Below are 22,444 nucleotides of genomic sequence, written 5' to 3'. Positions count from 1 at the left end.
GAACTGAAAATTTTGCAGAAAGGGTAAGATTTCAAAGAGACATTTTTAAAAGTGTTAACTAAGATACTTGTCAGAACCATCCTTCAAGCAACATCCATATTCAATTACAGCAATTAAGGCAGGAATTTTGCCATTGTAGTCAGAAGACTGCTTAATGGAAGAGTGCTCTTCTCAGTCTGCTAAACATGTCAATGTTACCCAACATCTATAGCTATTCAGTACTGTAACCAGACGGCACCCATTACCTCTCCATCAAGCCAGTTATTAAGTCTCTGCAAGCTAGACTTGACAGAACTAAGGAAAACTTTACTATGAATGGGAAGAAACTGTGAATGGAAAGAGAGTGAGAGGCACTAAAAAAGTCATTATTATACCAGAACTCTGTTTTCCAGAAACTTTGAGGGCAAGAAAAGAAAAAACAAAAAAAGAAAAAAAAAAGAAGTCTTTAGGATGAGATAAACAACACTGATTGATGGGTCTTTTTGCTTCTGTCTCCTTTTGTCTCTCATCCTATTATGCAATGCAGAGGATGGAAAGATCCAAATGGCTGCAGGCTATGCCATGAAACTACCTTGCAAGCTCAACTTTAAAAGTTCACACTCTGTAACTTTGACCTGCTGGAAACCCTTAGCTTAGGCATTAAAAAAAAACCCCTTTGATTCCATCTAAACCATGTCTCTGGGATGCAAACTTCATGCAGATTTTGTAACACGCACAGCACAATATAATCATATGACAGCATTCTACTGACCACTCATACCCTAAACCAAAAAGCCAACTATTATATTTATACGCCTATCTCAGAATAGAACTGTTTGCTTAGGTATAATCTAATCAACCCATATACCTTTAAAGAAATCCTACTTCCTCAAAATAAGCCTTTGGATAAACGGCACCATTTTGAAAGCAAAGGAAAACTGCAAACAGCGTATCTGGCCACTAACTAGGGAAAGGTCACAGGATGCAGGAAATCGGTAGAAACCTGGCTACCAGGGACAGAGTGTGATGGGAAAACTTTCCTTCCCTTAAATTATTATAGCTGCATTGCTACTGAATTGTGGGATGCAGGGTTTTTTTCCTTCAGTATTTCCACACACATTTTCAAAACAGCTCAGGAATTATACATGTAATAATTACTAATTTACAGGGGAAAAAAACCCCCATAAATTCTTTAACTGTAGTTAAAGATTAGCAAAATCTCAGAAAAAGTATTTTTATTCTATAAAATAAGAAGCATTCCTTTAAGTCTATCAGTAAATAAGAAACTGCTACCCTTGTCAGCCTCTGAACTTGTACTGCCTAAAACTAAGAAGCCTCCCAAAAGATGTTATGAAAACCACACCACACACCATATCAATACTACTTTCCTAGCAGTTGCACACCAAGTTTTCTTTAACAGTATCATCCCAACCCACAGTATAAACTAAAACTGTAAGCAAACTTGAAGTATTTAACAATTACAAAACCCCCTAATATTCCATGGTTCTCTTTATGCAAACTCCTAACATTTTTGAGTACTTACGACAGAAGTCGGTCAAGTTTTGGTCCATTACGTCCCTGAAGTACAACAGGTGGCTTGTATACCTTCATTATTCCTTACAATCTATACTCTTTCTCTGTTTCTGGTGCTCTTGGTCTCTTTATTTATGAAGCAGTGATGATTTTTAAGTTATTTATAAACATTAACTCATTAAATTCCCAAGTGTCAGATACCAACTCAGTGACTCATATTCCTGATAATATATTTATCATAGCTGGAAGAGAAGGTAAATTTACATGCACGAGTAGCACACAGAGGCATGCCATGAACTAATCTTATATTTTAAAATGGTATTTGACATTAAGTAACTCTGAAGTTATTAACAAATACATATGTCAACTGAAGTTGGCTCATTAGCAAACAATCAGTGGAATTTATAAACACTGCCTGACTACCACTCTGACAAAATGAAAAATAACCCATATAACAAAAATTCCTTCATTTTTGAGGATCGAAAAATGGAAGCTGGAGTGTTTTAAAGCTTGTTATTACTGTACTTAAATGAGTGCAAGTTAAGGAAAATTACAATTATCTTCAAGTACTCCCTGACAGGGAAAGCATACATCATGTATTAAGGTTTCTTAAGAGAAAGTAATCAAGTTGTCAATCCGCCAGACAAAATTATTTAATTGACCACCTTATGTGTAATCTTGGCCTCATAAAAACCTCAGTGTTTTAGATTGCACATCTGGTCCTAGTGGCTTTACAGATTGTCATCACTGCACAGTAAACAATGCAAATATTCAAGTAACAAGCTCTGCAGCAAAATAAACAAAGTAATATTACTACTTTAGCACTTTTACTCAAAAAGAAAGGCATTTAAATCCTTTCTAAAACAGAGAAAAATCTTTGAACCAAAATACACTTTTGTTGGCAATGATCTAATTTAATTCTTCAGTTCCAAATTTCCTCAAGATTCTTGAACACCAGTTATAAAAGTGAAGGAAAACATCAGATCAGTTGAAGAGCTCTCTTTAATATGCCATTCTTCACCAGCCACTCCTTTGGCAAAACATTTCTGGGGAAATGTTTCTATTTGTGCCTAGGAAAACCGTGAAGCTACAAGCCACATAATTTAACTTTGAAATTAGTCCTGCTTTGAGCAAAGGGTTAGACTAGATGACCTCCACAGGGTCCCTTTTTCAACTTTAAATTTTTATGTAAGCAGATTTTTTTCCTCAGGCTTAGAATAATTTCAAAAAATATTTTCCTGAACTTTTTTAACATGGGAGTCGGTCAAACACTACTGAATCCAGGTACACACTTAAGGGGAGGGATATGAGACCAGCACTTAAAGACAACTATTATCAAGCTACATCTTAAACAAAACCCTCAACCATAGACACACAGTTCACCAGCAACAGACTTCACAAAGCCTGCCTTTTTACTGATCTGTCACAAACCGCATGTTCCTTCCTACACAGTAACATTTATTCCCTTCTCTTGCCTTCCCTGTAGTCTTAACTGCTCCCCACAGAATTCAACTCTGCCCACACTGCCTTCCTTTACCTTTTGCTGAGACTGGAAATGTCACTTGTAGATATGTTAAAAGTAATATACACCTAAACCTTTTCTTCCCAATATTCACTACTCTCTACATCATGGTAGTAAGACTATTGTTATTACAGTCTGAAAGCTGCAAGACAATTACTACAGAAGAGAAATTCTAGCTTACAGTTAATTGAACTGTATAATAACCATGTAGTTACAGTAGTAAAGAGACCGGAGAAGCATTTGTGAAACGTTTTAACAAAATTACATGTTGTTCTTAGGCTTAATGACACAACAGCAATAGTCTTTCCACAGACAATCTGGCTAGCAATATGAGTATACACTCATTCCAGCTCTCTATCCTTTTTTAGGCGAAAAACAAAACCAGGACCAGACTTCAAAGAGGACATTACATTAGATGAAAACAAGTAGAGCACACTGATCAAATAAGAAAGTGAAGCCATAAGAATGCCATCTGATAATATGTCCTTTACACACAAAAAATTTCAAGAGACTTGCAGAGCTCTTAATAGGGGGCAGCATTTTTTTCCTGAAGAGACCCCTATCTACAATGCTTCTCTGAAAAGTATTTCAGCATTATAAATTTCAATTAATACAGCCTTCTAAAGGAACAGACAGGAAATAAAAATATTAAAAGCCATTACTGTAGAACAGAAAAAAATATCAAAAGAAAAAAGCTTTTTAAAAGTCTGTCAAAAGAAGTGACATGAAAGACCTTTATCATGACAGCAGACTTGCACGTAAACACATCAGACAGATTTGTAATGAGCTTCTTGCTATTTCTTTTTAAACAAGGAGACTTTCAGATAAAACGATCCCTGCTCAGATTTAAGAACATACTGCAGAAAAAAAGATAGACAAGTATGACCAATTTTGATGTCAAAACTTTGTTTAACACATATAGCTAGTTTATCACATCTGCAATATGAATTATTCCCAAATTAGCAATCTGCTTCTGCTCACTTTTGCATAATGAACTATATGCAAAATATCAAAGTAGAAAAAACTTCAGCACCTAACAACTATTAGACAACTTTAGACCTAACATGTTAAAATATTTCTCCAGTTACCACTGAAAGCTATTAAGTGCATTTATAAACCATCAATCTGGACCACTTCCTATTTATTCAAGGATCCTGTTCCCTGCATCTGTACTGCATGTGACCTAAATCATTCCCAGCATCCCTTCTGGAAGGGAACAGCTAATCTCCTGGGAGTATTTTGATGGTAAAATAATCCAGGATTGCACCACAGGCAGTATGCTTGACACATCCCAAGGTCTTGCTGTTTTCACTTAACCCAGTCTGATAGCACTATTCTAGAAGACTTCACCATCTCATATACCCATATCCCAGACACTCAACCTACAGCACTAACCCATACTGCCACACAACAAAAGCAGTAATATGGCAACTAGAAAGTTTGTTGCTAGAACTTGGGCACATGATCAATACGTAGTGATTATTAAAAGGAACTGAAAAAAACCCGTATGTTAAAAATGCTGCGGGTCTGAAAAATATCCCACGGGGCATGGGACAGTGTACAGTGGCTTCTCATTGAAGGGAACAGCTTAGCTGGGAGGAGAGCCAACTGGTCAGGGGAACAGGGACTACTCCCTGAGGGCAGCACAGATATAACCAGTGTTGCTACAACTGAAAGTTAAACTACTAAAGGTTCCATAAATTTATACACTAAAAAGCAGAAAACGAAGGTTTCTTTGCTAAAGAACTAATATAATATAAAGGCAAACAAGCTTTCCAATACAATATTTTGATCTAGTGCGTCCACATCCAGGAAAAAACCACTGTCATTTTGCGTGATGATTTAATTCTCTGCTTCTAAAGGTTAAAACTTCCTTCCTTGCTTGCTGCTTTCTTCTTTGTAAGCGTGTGTCAAAAACTGAAGACACAACCAGTCACTGGAAAATTAATTAGTCTGGTTGAAAATGACAGCAGTGAAATCTTCCAAGGCTTCCCATCTGATCTTCAACTCTTTCATGACAGGCCAATAGCAATTGCATTGTTGGAATGGGTGGTGATCACAAACAAGGGATCTAGCTACAATCAAAGTTTTCATACAGGAAAGCTGCACTACTGAAAACTGGAAGCATACAAATGCTGCCCTAATGCAAGAGAGTAATTACAAGTCCTTGACGTTTAATTTCTCATCATTAGTGAGGAGTTACTACTTCTTTAATTGAACAGCTGTTCACTTACAATACCATACCTTCTCTGGATTTCCAATTCTTCTTGTGATGGACCATTTTGTACTTGAGAGGGAAGCTGTGAATTCTGTCGAGGCAATGTCGGACCTAAAAGCAAAGACAGACCATAAATTAACGATTTGAACTTTTACTTTGCAAAAAAGCACAAAAATCAAGGAAAGGCCAGCCATCACATGACATTATAGGAACTGTTTACTTCTGCTTTTTAAGCCAAACAAGCTCAACAGCATAATACAGCAAATAAAAACTGCAACAAATGTTACCTTACATATTCGCAGAATGGATTTATTTCACATGGATGAAAAGGTTTCACAGAAATGCAAAATAAATTCTATATAATGATGGAACTTGACAAAAGCTTTGAAAAGCGCTCCACGTCTAAGAATTTCTTAAAACAATGAACAAATACTGTTGGAAGAACAGAAAAGGCTCAAAAAATTAAAACACTCACCTAAATAGAACACTGGAAATGGGGGGGGGGGGGGGGGGAGAACAGGAGAAAAAACATCAGAAGCTTATCATCATATTGAGAGAAGGAAGATAAAGTATGTGTCTACAGGTCACACCAAAATTTATGCAGATTTTCGCTTGTCAACTTGGATCAAAGACCTTCCTTTGTGTCCAAAGGAACAGAGGCATATAACAAATGTACAAACTGTGCATTCTGCTAAGCACAAGAAATACAAAAGAGAAGGACATGCAAATTAATTCTCGACTTTTATTGATGGGCAAGTCTGAATCATACATCTTTCAATTAATTATATAGGTTCGATCTGTCTTCTAAAAACAAAGAGGCTTTTCCACATTCCTCATGACTGTATTTACAGCACAAAATTATTTAGAAAGAATTAACAGAAGTGAAGGATGAAGGAGTGTGGAATGGAATACAGTAGATCATGAATGCATTGTTTCCGTAAAAATGGGCAGTAAACCAGGAAATTATTTAGACCATAGCTACACTTAAGATTATGGAATTTATAAGCATGCATAATTAAAAACAATAAAAATGTATCCAGTTCTGAAAAGGTCCCAAAGCAAACCAGTAATTTCTTGCTGATATTCCACCAAACTAGCTAGAATAATGGAGTTGTAATGAGATCTCCCCCATCTCAAATATCAAAATGTAAAAGTTGTTTGGCATCTGAACTTGTGAAAGTCATCCAAAAACATGAAGAGACAATGTGTGATATATTGAGACATCAAGGACAGGTGATCTGCCTCAGACTCAGCAAACGAGTGCCCTGTTTAAAGGCTATACAAAAAGGTTCGTTTACTCAAAACAGCATAGTGGTCACACCATGGTCATAAAGACAGCAAATCCTGAGAATTGCAAAAGTGTATACTAGCTACTGTACCCTACAGTTAAAAAGTAACATAAGAACTTCTAGAAGATAAAAGCAGGAAATGTCCTACAGAGGTTGTGTCTTCCTTATTTATTCTTTTCAGCAAGCATTAGGTCCTCATACCTAAGTACATGATGTCACCCTGGGTGTACTATTTTTGCTCAGAGTATCTCCAGGAGATACCCACAGATATAAATCTATATTATTTTTAATGCAAAAGATTTTACTGCAATGATAATTAATAATTAAGTTATCAGTAAGTAGAAGCATCTGTCATATTGCTCATCTGGAAAACTTTTCTGCTTTAAAACTTCTGAAGTCACATATCCTCCTCTGTCATCTCCCCTGCGTGACAGGTGGTAGGTAGACTTTTATGCCCATTAAGCCATGACTGCAGCTCCCAGGCAGCCGGGCTGTTTGTCGTCTGCACCATGCTGCAGCCTTTCATGGACTTTTAGAAGTAGAGACAATCCGACAGCAGCTGTGTTGCTGCTTAAAGGTGCTATATACCGCTAGCGCTTGCCACATCTAATATACTCCCTTCCCTCAGATCTGCCGTTTCCCAGTAGGAAACGCATTGACCTTAAAAATTAAAAACAAAGAATAAAAAGAAATGCTCGTACTATGGCCATTTACCAACTGGAACTATTTTGTACTGAAAATACAGAAATGAAAACTTCAAACTTCCACCCCTTTAATCTTTAAGAGTATTTAATAGGTTTTTTGAACAAGGCATTATCATGCTGCAGTAGTTGAGTGTGGGCTGCCACTCTACCACCTTTCTGCCAGTGTCCCCCCAACTCTTTCTTTTGCTAGCACCACTGGAAACCAACCATCTAGCTTCACTTGTACTGGCTATTCAAACCAGCCTAGCTATCAGAAAACCTGTTCTCATAGTCTCAAACTTCATTCTAGAGCACACAGCATCAGAAAATCATGTTCTCTGAAATTCTGCTGAACACAACCATCAGCAAGCCAAGCTAGCGTAACCTGGCCAACCTACTCCAGTCAATTACATGCTTCTTTCATAGCTATACATGAGAGAGAGCCAAAACCAATCACCTGCTAACAATTAATGTGGTTGTGCTAGTATTCCTTATACATTTTTGCCATAAGGAAATCTAATTTGAGAATACCAAAGGCTTTCAAGAAAGAAAAGTTCAGCTACCAAGTAATTTGACCTGTTCTCTGACAAATTCCTCTCTACATGCACAGACTTTTAATAACCACCATGCTAATGGACGCTGGCAAGTTAAAGGTACATACTAAGTGGAAAAGCCTATGTTTTAGCCTATAAAATTAAGTTATTACAGCAAGCCAAGACCACCACTTCATTGTTAAAATACAACTGTCTGGATAGTGGGACAGATGGTATAATAAATAAATAAGCAGGAGCTAGCTAATAAAAAGCGCTCTCAGATGCTTTTGAACACTTCAAGCTACTTCAGAAATATCAACCCCCAAGAGAAATATTCACAGATACTGCCTGGAAAAAAGTCTGATCCTTCTACAGGATCACTTTATCTTCAGAGACCAGTATGAGCCAAGTAAGAGATGAGGCTGAATGGTCTATTCATTCTGAGTTTTAAGGAAAACCTAACATCTTTCTTTTTCTAAAGAAAGCACAGATGGTGCACTCTGCGGTGCACTCTGACAGACAGAGGATATAATTTCATACCAATTTGTTCAGCAGCCATTCCAGTTTAAATGCTTTCTGTTTTTCAGCTTATTCTCACCTTTGCTTCACCCTATGACAGTTCAGGCAACTGTGTAGTGAGAGATGGACTGGAAATCCAATGCCTTAAAAATCCCAGGAGAAGAAGCTTACAAGAAGTGTTTTCACCAGCTAGATCAGTGCTGGTTCTGGTTCTTCACACAGTCACACAGACAACTATGCTGCCACAGCTCAGAGAATGACATCAGACTGCTGGGGCTGCTTGAGATTAAGCATGCCCAACATTACCTTTTTAAATCACAACCAGAGTTGAAGTTTATCAAACTCCGTAACTTCATTTTCACCTCCAATTGACTTCTTACCTCTGTATGGTAAGAGCTGAATTAATTCCCGTTGCACAACCGTATGAAAGTATAATTAGTAAGCTGGAAACACTTGGTTTCTCCTCCCTCGATGCCTTTTGGTTCATCAGTTCCTTCAATCTTTGCAATTACATTGTCTGCTTTGGAGTTTCACCCCACTTCTTTTAATGTCACCTGCCTTATGCTAGCAGTGTTGACATAGCACCTGGCTGACACTGAAGACATCAGGTCTCTATGAGGTAACAGCCCTAAAAAACCTCAAGTATCTCCTGTTCAAAATTGGAAGAGTACATGTACTACAGGTTATACAACGAGCTACAATGTGTCTTTTCATTTGGCTGGACAGGCTTGCTTGGCAGCTGGTAACATAAGGATAGGCCAGTCGTTTTTTGGGGGGACCGCTGACAGCCAGATCACGTGAAATCTTCCTCAGAACCCCGCATGCCCTACCTAGGGTTCAAGAAAGCTAAAACCACACAAAAAAACCACTCCTGCAATTTCTGTACTGTTCAGAGAACAGCATTAAAAGACAAAATCTTATTTTTAAAAAATCTAGTACCTTTAGAAAAAGTTGGTCAACTATCACACAGGAGAATTTGAGTTTGAGGCGAAGATCTCAATTTTTCCCCCAGAGAAACAGTTTATATAAACAACTCAGTAATTAAGGAGTCCCACTCTTTCATTTCTCAGTGTGTTAGTGCCAGAACTAAGCAACATTCCAATTATACCATCTGATATTCAAATCAAAGTATGACTGACTTTTCAAAGGAAGAATGGATTGAAAGCAGACAGCAAGTTGATGTATATGGGCATATGCTACAAAGATAAGTGTACTGACTAATTATAATCTTTAGACAAGACTTCCATTAAGGAGAGTTTGAGTACACCTAAGCAAAGAACACAATCCAGGCAAGAGTTGAAATCACAGCAAAACGATGTATTTCTGTTGTAGAATATAAAAAAACCCAACCACTACATTTCACTAAATACTTTGATGTTTTCCGAATTAATGGAAAGCAGGCTTTTTCAGAGATCTATACTAGGAAGCAATAAGAAAAATTATTATGGTGAAGTAACCTCTTTCACTTGTCTCTAGCTCCTTCTCCTCCCATTCAGAACCCATCCTGCTCTAGGATTTTACAGAACAAAGTCTGGGGAGACTTGCTAACTAGCCTTCAGCAGAAGCAAAATGGCATCAGTCCTCTAGACCTGGACTTGTATTATGGATTTATAAGCAAGACTATGATGGTCAAAAACCAGGGCATTAACAAGTGACAAAACTCTTCTCCAGTACTTCTGTTCGCTGAATCACCTTCTAGCCAAGACTTATCTTTCCTTCAAATATCTACTTCCTCACACAGGTACCATTTTGTAAGTACCTTCAGCTGAGTTAATTTACTCATTACTTTGATTTATTTTAGCATAGTAGTAACTACATTGCATTTTCTATATTGAAAGTGAATGCTTTCCATTTCACTTCACAAGCACTTTTACCTGATCAAGGTAATAAAAGGGGCCAAAAATAACAAAAATACTCATTAAAATACATTTGAATATAAGTAGAGATAAGCCTCCTATCAATGTCAGCAGAGCCTTGGAAACAGAGTGCCGACAACCTGGGTGCTAGGCTTGGCTCAGCACTAGCTTGATGGGCGACCTCAAGCAGGCTTTGCAGTTTCCCTCTGCCGTCCTTTTGTGCAGGGGGAGACAAACAAAGCTTAGACAGTAGAGTACTACGGTTATTTAATGAAACTACAATATCACAATCTTAAGAGAAGCAAGTATCGAAAGTTAAATATATCAATACCACCTACTGCAGGATATTTATTACCATTTTTCCCCAGTTCTGTCAAAATTTAAGTAGCATCGTTATAGATGATGACTGTCACTTTTTGCATATACTACTAAAGAAATGAGCCATTCTAACAAAGCTGTATTTCTGCAATTATGCTCATGATATGACAACAACCTGCTCCCAAAAGCCAGCAGATTTAATATAGCTACAACTTCTACTGGTGATATTTTTAAGACATCAATATGAACCCTCAAGAGAAAAATATATTAACATTCCCCGCTGTTTATTAAAACAAAACTTTATCCACAAAATTAATGTACTTCTATGTATGTTTGCCATCCAGCTAAGACCAAATACCAAATTTTAATGAAATTCTTTGGGTTGCCCACCTAGACTTTAATGCTTTCACCTGATATAATCCTGAAGAACCACACAAATCAGAAATACCACACAGGCAACCCTTAAAAGGGAGTATAACTGAAAACTTAGCAACTCTCCTTTCACTTCCAAATACCACAACTAACACTGATGATGCTTTCAATCATCTTATGTGCAATTAAAATGGAACGGAAGTATTTTCTCCAACGAACAGTTAAAACATCCTTTAGGTCAGTATTTTGGCATATAAATCAAAATTAGTTAACCAGGATTAGCTATTATAGAATCTAGTAGCTACAAAAAAAATTCTTTAATCAATCCCACATTTAAAAGGGAAAGAAAAAACTTACGGGGGGGGGGGGGGGGGGGGGGGGGAGATATTATCCAACTTCTGACAACACAGGTAATAATACCACATCATGTTACTCCCATCCTGACAGAGAGTGCTGACAGCCTGCTCCAGAGGCTTACCAAGAGTACAGGTATAGCATAATTACTTCATTGCAGCAAACCATTTTTCTCTCAAAACAAGTTTTAGCACGATGTGAACCACAACAGTACGAGGAGAAGCATTTGAAATCTCCCCCCAGCCCTGCATACACCTTTCTCATTTCAGTCTCCTATAGTTTCTACACATATTCCGATTAGGCAACCCCAGTTTTTTTTTCAGTTTGCATTTCCCAAAGATATTAAATTATTCAGTCTATGATATGAGCAAGTGCATTCCCCTGTCAGCAAGGATTTAATGAACTATCTTCACTGTAAGAGAAAGGACTGCACATCAGTATACAGCCGTGGGAAAAGCATGCATCTTTTCCCAGTAAAGGTTTGATTATTTAATAACTGGACAACCTAAGTTCTAGCATTACTAGTAATTTCAAAGAAATTTAACCTCAATATTTTTCCCAAGATAAGACTAACAAAATAAAGACACCGTGGAAACAAACAAACAACAACAAAAGTTTCTTTTTCCTCCTCCCAATTTTCTACAAATCAGGTGTCATCTAAGGCAATATTAGAACAGCTTCACTGAAGCCATTCCTATCCTTGCCTTTATATCCAGAATATCCCAAAATCTTTTCAAAAACCAATATATAACTGTTAAATATTAGTATAAAAACCATCATGAATCTTACGTATATGTAGTTCTATTAGAAGGAATTAGAATAGGCTTATTTACGGTTGTATGACACCTTTCAGTTCTTCTTTTACCGCTTTCACCTTCTGCAATGAACAACTCAAATGCAAACTACACGTATATAAATCTCATAATTAGTTTCTCATTCTCTTAGCAAGGCTTTCCTAGGACTGAAGACAGATGCCACACAAAACAAAGCCAATTACAGCTGAACTAGAAGGTACTTTTTGCAGCAAATCTGAGCATGATACACTCCCATCTCCCAGCGCTCACTTCTCTTACTTGCCCTTATTCCTTCAAAGGAATAATCGAATAATCCATTTTCTCATACATCAGAGAATTTTCTCAGCCATCTAATTTCCCTTCATTGAGGCTTTTCTCTCATTCTAGAGTCACTTTGATTGCAACACTGAGCTCTACTTAATGAAGATATGAAAATTTTCTTTGTAATGCAATGCAAAACCTTCGCAGAAAGCAGTCATCTTTACTCTAGACAATTAAGACCAATTACTGAATATCAGAACACACTGTGTACAGCCTTAAAGCCAGAAATCCTGTTCAAATGACCTCTTAAATTGATGACACATACTTGTCGTTTGATGAAGGTGTAACTTTTGACCACCTCAGACAATTATTTACTGAATAGGTCTTTCAGAATTTTCCCAAATGAGTACCAGAAACAAATCTTGGTTGTTTTTTAATACATCTCCTAAGGAACTTGTAGCAATAGTAATTGATTCTTAAAATTCCAGGATAAAGTGCAGTTCTGTGGTGTTGTCTTTCTCTTCTGGATTTGCAGGTGGCCTACAATCTGCTCGACCAGCCAGCAGGAAAATAGGGTCTGGTTGAATAGCTCTCTAATACAATCATTCAAACCAGAGTGGGGTGAAAACACTTCGACTTTTACATTGATTTAAATGTAAATGTTCCAGTGTAAGAGAAATTAGGATGATCACATGATCAGCACTACAAATCAGGGAGGGGGAAGAAGAGAAAAAAAAAAAAAGAAAAAGACACAGTGTTTTTCAGACAATTTCACTGACAAAGCAGCCATCAGTTCAGAGTCCTTCAAGACAAACCTGTACTGTTTTTTAGAAGAAAATTGCCAGTTGCGGAAAAGCGTTTACGCTACTCCAACTTCAAACACTTTAATTCTGCATTCTGAACTCATTAGAATGACAGAAAGCCCATCGTTGCGTGCTCAGTGGTGCAGGCACCCAGTGCCTTTGCCTCTGCTTCTGCAGGTCCACTAGAGGGAGATCCTAAATTAAACAACCTCAAATTATGCCAGCAATATAACAGGTGAAGATGCCAACTGCAAGCAAGATCAATGACATTTTTCAAATATATGCAAGAAGACTATATGCTTTTTTTCTTTTTCGAGAGTGAGAAAGAGCTGTAAGTAACAGCTGACTTGCAAACCAAAAGGATGTCCACAAAATAATCTTTATTATTCCTCAGAAGTTGTTTAGATTTCTGTGAACCCTTGCATAGAGTTTAAAATTAATCTACAGCTTTATGAATTTCTGAACAGTATGCTCTGCTAACATTAAAACTGCTTTCCTTTTATGAACAAAATACAACTTAAAATAACCAAGCTAATAAAAGCAATTGCCAGAATGAGAAAACACAGCAGAAAATAAGGATACTGCAAGAATCAAACTTTAACTGTAAGCAATTCTAGAGTAAAAGGGAGGTTATTTATATAGGATTTCTTTATTTTACTTGAGGTGGACATTCTACATGCTGTTTTAGATACTAGGAAACACAGCCATTTACATCAATTACTAGAGACAAGTTACCCTCTTCAGGTACAGATTTTTGAAGCAGTATCACCAGAATACCAACTTGGATTGCATATGTTAGAAATTTTAAAAGTCTACCAGATAAATTGGAAGAAACAAAACTATCAATATATAATGTATTGATCTTCACATATTAGCACAAATTCATAACATATACTCCCCAACACCTTTTCAAAAAAGATTAATTTGTTTATAGAAGTGGGTGGTAGGAGGGTGGTGCAGCTGCAATCTGTTTCCTAAAATGAAGAGCTGGTATTAGAGCCTCAGAGCCAGTGACCTCTCTAAGTAAATATTCAGCTAAGTCACAGATGCTGGGGCAGGGGGTGGGGGGACATGCCACGGACAGAAATTACACCAAGGGTTCATTTCTAGCTGCACTTCTAGGAAATTATACCAACTATAGAAAAAAGAAATGCATCAAACTTTGACCAATGAGTCCAATTAGTTTGTTTCTAAACTGCAAGCTACTTAGTATCCTATTTCCATTATTGAAGCAGACATGTTCAGAAAGATACTTAATCTTTTTTACTTCTTACATCCATACAGGTCAGAAAAATTAAGTAATAGGTAGATCACACACTGACAAACCTCCCAGCTGATAAAACTTAAGAACACTTGTTGACAGCATTCTAACATAGACACATTATGAACATTTATCTTTAAACATTGTCTGGAAATGGTAACAGGCTTACAAAGTGATTCTATAGGCATAATTAAGAATTCTTTTTACAAGCAGCAGTGCAAAACTACTCATCTTCAGACACGTGCTGAAGTGATGCTGATAACGTTAGGCTTTGTTTTTATTTCATCTTGATGGAAGCTAGTGCGCTTCTGTGTCTGTGAAACAGGTAAGTGATAGCTAATCTTAGCCACAGTTCTTCTTGGCTGAAGAAGTTACAGAACAGTTATCTCCTCCTGCGCCGATGGTGTCCACCACTAGTTTGTGATGCAGCTAATTAATGCATCTTGACTTGTACCTACTACTACCAAGTCAAATCACAGCAAAGAGAAACAAAGTGACTATCTTACAAGTAAACATAATTATGCAGCTTAATTCACATACTTGTCAGACCTACATCTCAAAGCCGTTAAGCACAAACTAGGTAGACTACAGCACTGTAGCCAGCAACCGGGACATGATATTACAGTCATAATCAACTCTCATTTCATGAGCCACACAAAAATCCACCTGAAAACAAAACCAGCCCCCAGTCATCAGGGATTAACGGTATCAAACTGAATGAAGCAGACAAGCTCAAACTTCAGAGATCAAGGAAGAGACTACCAGCGGAATGATTTGGAAGAATTCACGATTGCGGATGAGCAGAGGACTGAATTCTAAATACAGTGATTTTTAGACTCATTGCAAAGATCAGCTCCCCTCCTCCTCCGCCTATCGTTTAAGAAATTACTGAAGTGATGCAACAAAAAGAAGAGTTATTTTCATTGAGTTGTTTCCTCCTGTGGAATTACATTGATTCTAGGCTATTGTTTGAATGACATTTTGTATTATTAAAGTCACATTCAAGGAACCCCCTAAAAACAATTTTAGTTTTGTCCCAGCCTAAATAATGAGTCTTTATGAAATGAAGTGGCATCTTAGTTTGATACAATTTCTACTACTGAAGAATGTAACAACATAGTTGTTAGCCCATATATACTGTGCATAAAAAAAGCAATAGAACTAGTCATTAGACGAATTACAATAATCTGTGAAATGAAAAAAACCAGACACACTGACCAATTAAAAACTGAGCACTGTCACACCTGCCTGTCATTTCAGCCTCTCTAGTAGGTCACAGTTTTAGTGCTAGGAGTTAAATTAAATGATGAAAAATATATATGTGTATATACATATACACACTTGTTTGAAACATGTCTACCAAAACTCTTCAAGTATAGGTAACAGGAAACATAAAACCCTCAAACTTGTGGCGATTACCATAAATCAGCCCTTTTCAGACTTTACGTCAAATGAGGAGAAAACAACACTTTGCGTGCTCCCTAATGTTGGTTGGGAGATAGACGATACACAGTCAGAATGCAAGAAATATTTACAATCAAGTAACCCTTAGGGAAAGGAGAACGGAGGGATTTACAGGAGAAAGTATCCAACCAAGAGGTAGGAAAATGGGATACGCAACTGGATTATTTTAGCTGGCAAAAAGAAACATTATACCTCTACCCTTTATAGTTTGGCCTCGTACGGTGCGTAACAGCATAAGCACTGCAGAATGTATCATCCTTCTTGGTCTAGGTAGCTTGAAACAACAATCAGAATGAAAAGCAGCTTGATAGTGTCACCCTTTTTGCTGTAGTTGAGACAGCGCTAGTAAGGTTATCTACAGCCTCTCTTCTACACAAGAGAAAGAAAACTGGCACAGAAGCACTATCTCTTGTTACACAGGCAATCTTTAAAGTTTAATGAGGACAAAAGAATTCTATTTGGCTACAAGAACACAAAAGTCTCTTGAAGTCTTTTAAAATAAAAACTCCCTCTGTGTGTGTCCCAGTGTTATACTGATCAATTTGCTGTAGAGCCTATCTAGAATATATTACAGACACCACTTGAAGACTGAAAGCTACTAAGTGTTCCACCAATGTTTTAAACCCTCTATGTCACCCTGTTCCCCAAAAAATTAAATGACAGATCTGTTGTCTAAATTTGTATGTGCTCATCTGAATGTTACCCCTGGATCCAAGGTCTCCAAGCTAGAAAACTCTGTATGGTAGGAACTGCTGAAGAGGATGACCTGAATTCCAAAGTTCAGAGGGAAAAAACCTAACATTTTCATAATAAAGCAGTACTCAATGAGAAGGAAAAACACCAGTAAACATTAAGAACATTGGCTGTCTCTAGAAATCCTGAAAAGTACCCTGATTAAGAGCTACACATTTGTTGGGCAGGCATTTTGGTTTTGTTTCCTAAAAAAGAAAAGCAAACTCAGCAAGTTTCTGTATGTAATAGATTACATGAAAACAGGCTTACTGTTAGGAATTACATTTACACAGATGGCAGTCAAATTGAGAATCACTATTAAGCAGCAGCAGTTAGGCAGACAAAACACCCAAATAATTAAAATGGCTAGAGGCTGAATCATGATTAGAAACAAGACTTACTTTTATGCATAAACATTTGAATTTTTTCCATCTCTATATTTGAACTATCTTAAAAAAAAAGATGTTAAGAGACTCTTACCAGCTTCCTGTGAATTTAATACTTCTAAGGCATGCATCATGGCACTTGCGAAGACATTGGCATCTTCTTTGCTGCCAAAATTCAGGCCATACACCTGCCTAGCATCACGCCACTGGTGGAAGGTCTGCGTAGCTTGATTGTACTTCAGCCCTTTCGGAATGGCACAATTTATTACCACCTATAATCATTAAAAAAAAAAAAAATTACTTATGTTTAAAATTGTTATTTCATCACAAGTTTCAGCTTCATGTAGATTTTATTCCCTAACCATGTGAGTTAATGCCAGTCCCACAATCCACGAGATCACAATGTTGAAGCACATAGCCATTTCAATTTTAATTCCAATGTCGCATGAAATTAGTGAGGAGAATACACAAGGGAACTAATGAGATATTTTGTATCAACTTTTGTAGCTTAAGCATTCTCATTTCAAATGATGCAGTAATGTTTTGTAACAGCAATGTAGTAACATCAACAGTTCTGACTTTTAGCAGCAGAGTACTTGATGTGAATATGCATTTGGATTTCAGAAACTCACTTTTATGTTAACTTCACAGGGTACTTGTTAGAATTACGGTTTTTAACCAAGCTACCACCTTCTCACTGTGGCTGCTGCATCCCTTAGTTTGTTGTGCTTTCAGTAAAAGTTTATGTGGACTTCTACTATGCATCACAGGGTATCATTTTGCAAGATCATTATGGCTCACATAATAGGTGATAAATTCTAGCTAGTAGGACAACCATTTATTACAAGCTACATCACACTAAGAGGAACCCATTGCACTTGGATAATTATATCCTCTCACCTTTCTCCACGAATAATGGCAGGAAAAAAACAGGTTTGTTCTCAAGATGAATGCACAGAGATCATTTATTCTTGGAATAAATGTTTAATGATAAATCACACAGGAGAATATCAGTCTGTGCTTCAGGTGTGTGATAAGTGACCAAGAACAGGTCAAAAGAATTTTATGAAATGCTGGGAGAGAGGGAAACAGATATAGAAGCTTTTCTCAAACAAAAATATTAGATCTTTAGCCCCAACCCAAATATCACAAGGCAGAGCATATTTCAAGACAGAGTGACAAATTTGCCATTTAATCAAGATCTAATGACTTCTTCATCAAGGAAATTAAGATGTAACCTTTGTTGCTCCCTTCTCAACCTCTCAAAGTGGTACATCAGCATTACCAAATGTCAGAAGTTTTTTTTTTTTAATGAACCGATCTGGGGAAATGAGAAATCATGCAAACACTTTTCATAATATAGGAAGAGCTGCAAGAGAACTGTTAGTACCTACGTGGACTGCAGCTAAGAGCACAGAGTAGGGAAGAAGAAGAGTTCTTAGGTTGACACTGCCTTAAAGAGAATCAGATGACTTCTGTGTATGCCACTAGCCTTTATATCTGTCTGTATGAAGGAATGGTAACGAGTGTACAAGGATGTATGCAAAGTCCTTAGTTTATGGGGAAAAAGCCATAATACGGTTTTGCTACTTCAGTTCAAAATAAAAGTAAATTTATTATTTACAGTTCCCGTAATTTTACTGAAGACCTTATTTCTTAATGTTAATCACAAAAATAGTGTAAGATTCCTATTCCAAATTTTCAGCAATTTGCTTACCTGATGATCCTGAATCTTCCTGCCCACTACTCTGAATGTGTTGTTGCCTGTGTGATGATATATATGAACTCTGCTGAATCCAGTTGATCCACCAGCTGGTACCCATTTTTTATTGGCATCATCGTAGACCATTACAGCAGCTCGTGCTTGGCAGATACTCTGTTCACTGTCAAAATACAAGAATTTTAGAGTAGAACGTAAAATTACTTATGGCAAATCATCTTTTTGGTTAACTTTTTTTTTTTTTAAACTCAAAACGTTAAAATACTACTCCTTGCAACTTGCTGAAACATCCACCTTTCTAAATACAAAACTGCTAGACTCTGACTTTTGCTTCAAGGTGTTCGTTCTGAAAAGCTGTGGTCAAGACAAACAGACCAAACTACTAATGAAAGAGACCAAGAAGAGATTTACTTTTCCTCCTCCACCCGCCCCCCCCCCGCCAGCTTTTTCCCTTTGCAGGTGTCCCCCCCATTTTCTCCTCACCACCAACCATGAAGTTTAATTAAATGCCATAACCATACACAAAGTTTTCTGCAAAGACTGGAGAACAAAGAATCTGGAGTTGCACTAGCTTCATACAGTTTACATTTTCCAGTGGCAATTACTTCTATGAGAAATGAGGACTGGAAGGCCCTTGCTCCTTTTAACATATATAGAAGAAAATACACACACACACGATAAAGTTCAGGAAAAAAAAAAAAATCACCTGCTCATAAATGAAATGCTTTTTGGTTTTAACATATTTTACAACAGATGACACCTAGATGTAACATTTTCTCCCTAAGAAAAGGTTCTACTGATTACTAAAAAGAGCATTTTCATCAGTAGCTAATACCGATTATGGCAGTCATCTGGAAGCTAAGGTACAGCCTAAAGTTAAAGGGGAACATAACATGAATGTCATCATATTAGAAACACAAGAAAGCAGAACATACCATAAACAGACTATTTATTAGGAGAGGAGCGGGTGATACTACACAAGTTGTCTTTATGGGAAATGTCCAGATGCAGACAGGAAATAAAAATAGAAAGGAATGATTTCTTATCAGTAAGTCAAATTCTCTGAACATACCACTCCAGCACATCCAACATTATAGAAAGCACATGATGCCTGGCTTGCAAGGAATGCGGTCTGCCATTTGGAAAACTGAGAAGGTTGAAGAGACATGCATTTTTCATAGATTACAAAAGGAAAATAATGAAATATTTCTTCATATTTTATGAAGGAGGGAGAAGATGACTCCCCCCAGTCTTTCTTGGGGGGGGGGGGGGGGAGTGTGGATTTTTATTGTTTGGTTGGTTAGTCAGAGGGGGGTAGGGGTGGGTGGTGGTTTTGTTTGTTGGGTTTTCTTTAAAAGACCATGCTGAATTTCCCAATATCTTATTTCCATCTCCCAGAACAAGAAAATTCAGCAGTGTAACCAGCTGTTTTGTTAACTTTCAATACTGATGTTTTTGAGAAAATACAGCATCAATTTCTATCACACTTTCCATGACACTCCAACAATTAGAAAAGCGCTCAACACTGGGATGCTCTTCAAGGCTAGAGGAGAAAAGAGAATACTAAGATCATGTCTCTCATGCACGTGAGAGATTCAAGATCAGATAAGAAAATACACTCTTAATTTTAAAAATGCACGTTCTAGTTTCATCACCTATTCGACAACCAGATCAGAATGGGGTAACAACCTCTAATTAGATGACCCTTTTCCTAGCCAGAAATTGGTTCAATATAGGGATAGTAAAATGATAATATACATATATACAATGCTTCTTTTCTAAGCATAGTTTACAGTTTAGACCAAAAGAACCACGTCTGATTCAAAAAGAAAGATTAGATGCAAAGTAAATAAAAATAGTTACAGGTTTCAGGTGTTTCACAGTCCCATTAAAAACATGCCACAGGTAAATAAGAAGGTTCTCTCTCATCTGAGAAGAGAACAATGCAAGAACCTACTTGATTTCTTTATTTTTAGAGTATTTTGGCACAAAACTATCTTAAAGTTCAAACCCAGAAACATTCTGTACTGTTCACAAAGAACAGGACAAACAGTAGTGCTTTTCTAAAATGCATAACAGTATTACAGAAAACCTGGAAAATTTCTGATCCCGAAACAGATTTTTGCTACATTTGAATTTGGATCAATCACAGGCATGATAAACCACAGGTGACAGGACCTAGACACTGGCTTGGAAGCAGAGCCATGTGGTTTGCAGAGTTCTTGCCAAAAAATAACTTCATCTTAATCATGTGTCAGACAGATAAAAAAATAATTTAGATTCTATTAAAAATTGAGACTATGAATATAAGCCAATGTGTTCCAATTACAATGAAGGTAGAACCAGAGAGTGCTTAAGCAATGGTACAGCAATCGGAAGAATTAATTAGTAGGACAGACCATCAAGTTCAGACGTTCTTATTTAGAGCATTCTCACTCTTTGCCCTGCCATGGTCCTAAGTTTTATAAAAGTATTTACATGATTTTATTTAACATAACAGGTGAAAAAAAAAAAAAAAAAACCTACTCATTTTAGAACTAGTTGGTATTCAAGTGGCACAATTCATAAGCACAAATAAGATGACCTTGAGTAGAATTCCTAGCTTTTCTTTAACAACTGCTAAACTATTTTTAGTTCCACTTCTCAGGCTATGCCTTATAACTGGATATATTACGGAAGTCTAGATCTCAAATATTTCATGCTCCATTTAAAAGAATTTCCTTAATAGCAGGGGATGATTCTTACCCATATAAAGATATGAGATGATTCACATACTTTAAAAAAATGACAAACAATTTCCAGTTGACCTATTCAATCACTACACAATAAGCCTTCTGCCTTCATTTCACACAAATCCTATAACTAAAATTTTAATGTTCCAGGTCTATAATTTTCATATCTAGGTACAAATTTGAAGTTGACATACTCCCCTCCTGCCAACAGTTCCCACCACCCATCACTTTGTTTATCAGACTGCAGCAGTAAGACAGAAAAATGAAGCTATCACTATCAGAAACAAATTAAGCCATCACAGTGTGCTAGCCTTTTTCCAGGGTTCAGTAATTGCACATTACTAGATGTAGGGGAGATTAATTCAATTCCTTTCTCTTAGTAAAAACTTCTGCACTCTAAAGTGATTACACTTTGTTTTAAAGAAAAGCATGGCGGAGGGTCTTCAGCAAAGAAGAATCTTCAGGTGTGCTCTTCAATGACCATTTGATAGTTCAATATTTGAACATAGCATATTATATTACAGCAATTAGACACCATAAAGTTAAGTATTTAAGTCTCAAAAAAATTTTGCTTTTTAAAATTAAGATGCATACCTGAATTTCACTAACTTCAAAGGGCTACACCAAATCCAATATCCATGCTGTCAGCTCATGACTCTATCTTTGACAGGTCTAATGAAAAACAACATTTAGTTTTCTTCCCATGATCCACCTTTTCCTAGGAAAAGGCCGAGTTTAACATACAGACTGTTACTAGAATCTGAGCCAGTGCCCTTTATATTCCTCTGCTATATATGAACTTAAACTTCAGTTCAAAGGAGCAGGAGCCAGGTGAATCAGAACAGTGTCATTTATCATATTTCTTGCTCTTCAAGCTTATTACACTTCCCTGCTGTACTTCTAACAGGAGACAGGTCTTCAATTATCTCAGTGTGTGTGTGTGTTTATATATATATGAACTCTTCACAGTCCACACAGTTTCCTGCAATATACATGTCTCAAACTGCAGGAACTGACCCTAAGATGCTAGAAGACGACTGACTTCAATCACAGCACCAGAATTTTGGTCTGATCACAAATGCTTTCTGTTTTGGTTTTGTTTTTTTACAGACAGG

The 22,444-nt window shown here is 37.0% G+C and overlaps 1 protein-coding gene across 1 annotated transcript in view; it reads right to left on the bottom strand.

The window, feature by feature from the left end:
- ENAH (ENAH actin regulator) overlaps nt 1-22,444 on the bottom strand; it is a 73,804-nt gene that overhangs the window by 30,939 nt on the left and 20,421 nt on the right. Inside the window, exons 2-5 of the mRNA XM_075706707.1 lie at nt 18,595-18,760; nt 16,972-17,149; nt 5,728-5,739; nt 5,279-5,363 (exon numbers count right to left, since the gene is read on the bottom strand). Coding sequence (XP_075562822.1) covers nt 5,279-5,363; nt 5,728-5,739; nt 16,972-17,149; nt 18,595-18,760 — 441 coding nt within the window. The remainder of the gene's footprint in view (nt 1-5,278; nt 5,364-5,727; nt 5,740-16,971; nt 17,150-18,594; nt 18,761-22,444) is intronic.

This window comes from Pelecanus crispus, chromosome 3 (genome assembly GCF_030463565.1).
Source record: "Pelecanus crispus isolate bPelCri1 chromosome 3, bPelCri1.pri, whole genome shotgun sequence".
NCBI lineage: Eukaryota > Metazoa > Chordata > Aves > Pelecaniformes > Pelecanidae > Pelecanus > Pelecanus crispus.
The sequence above is the reverse complement of the archived record's forward strand: the minus strand, read 5'-3'. Positions and strand labels throughout refer to the sequence as shown.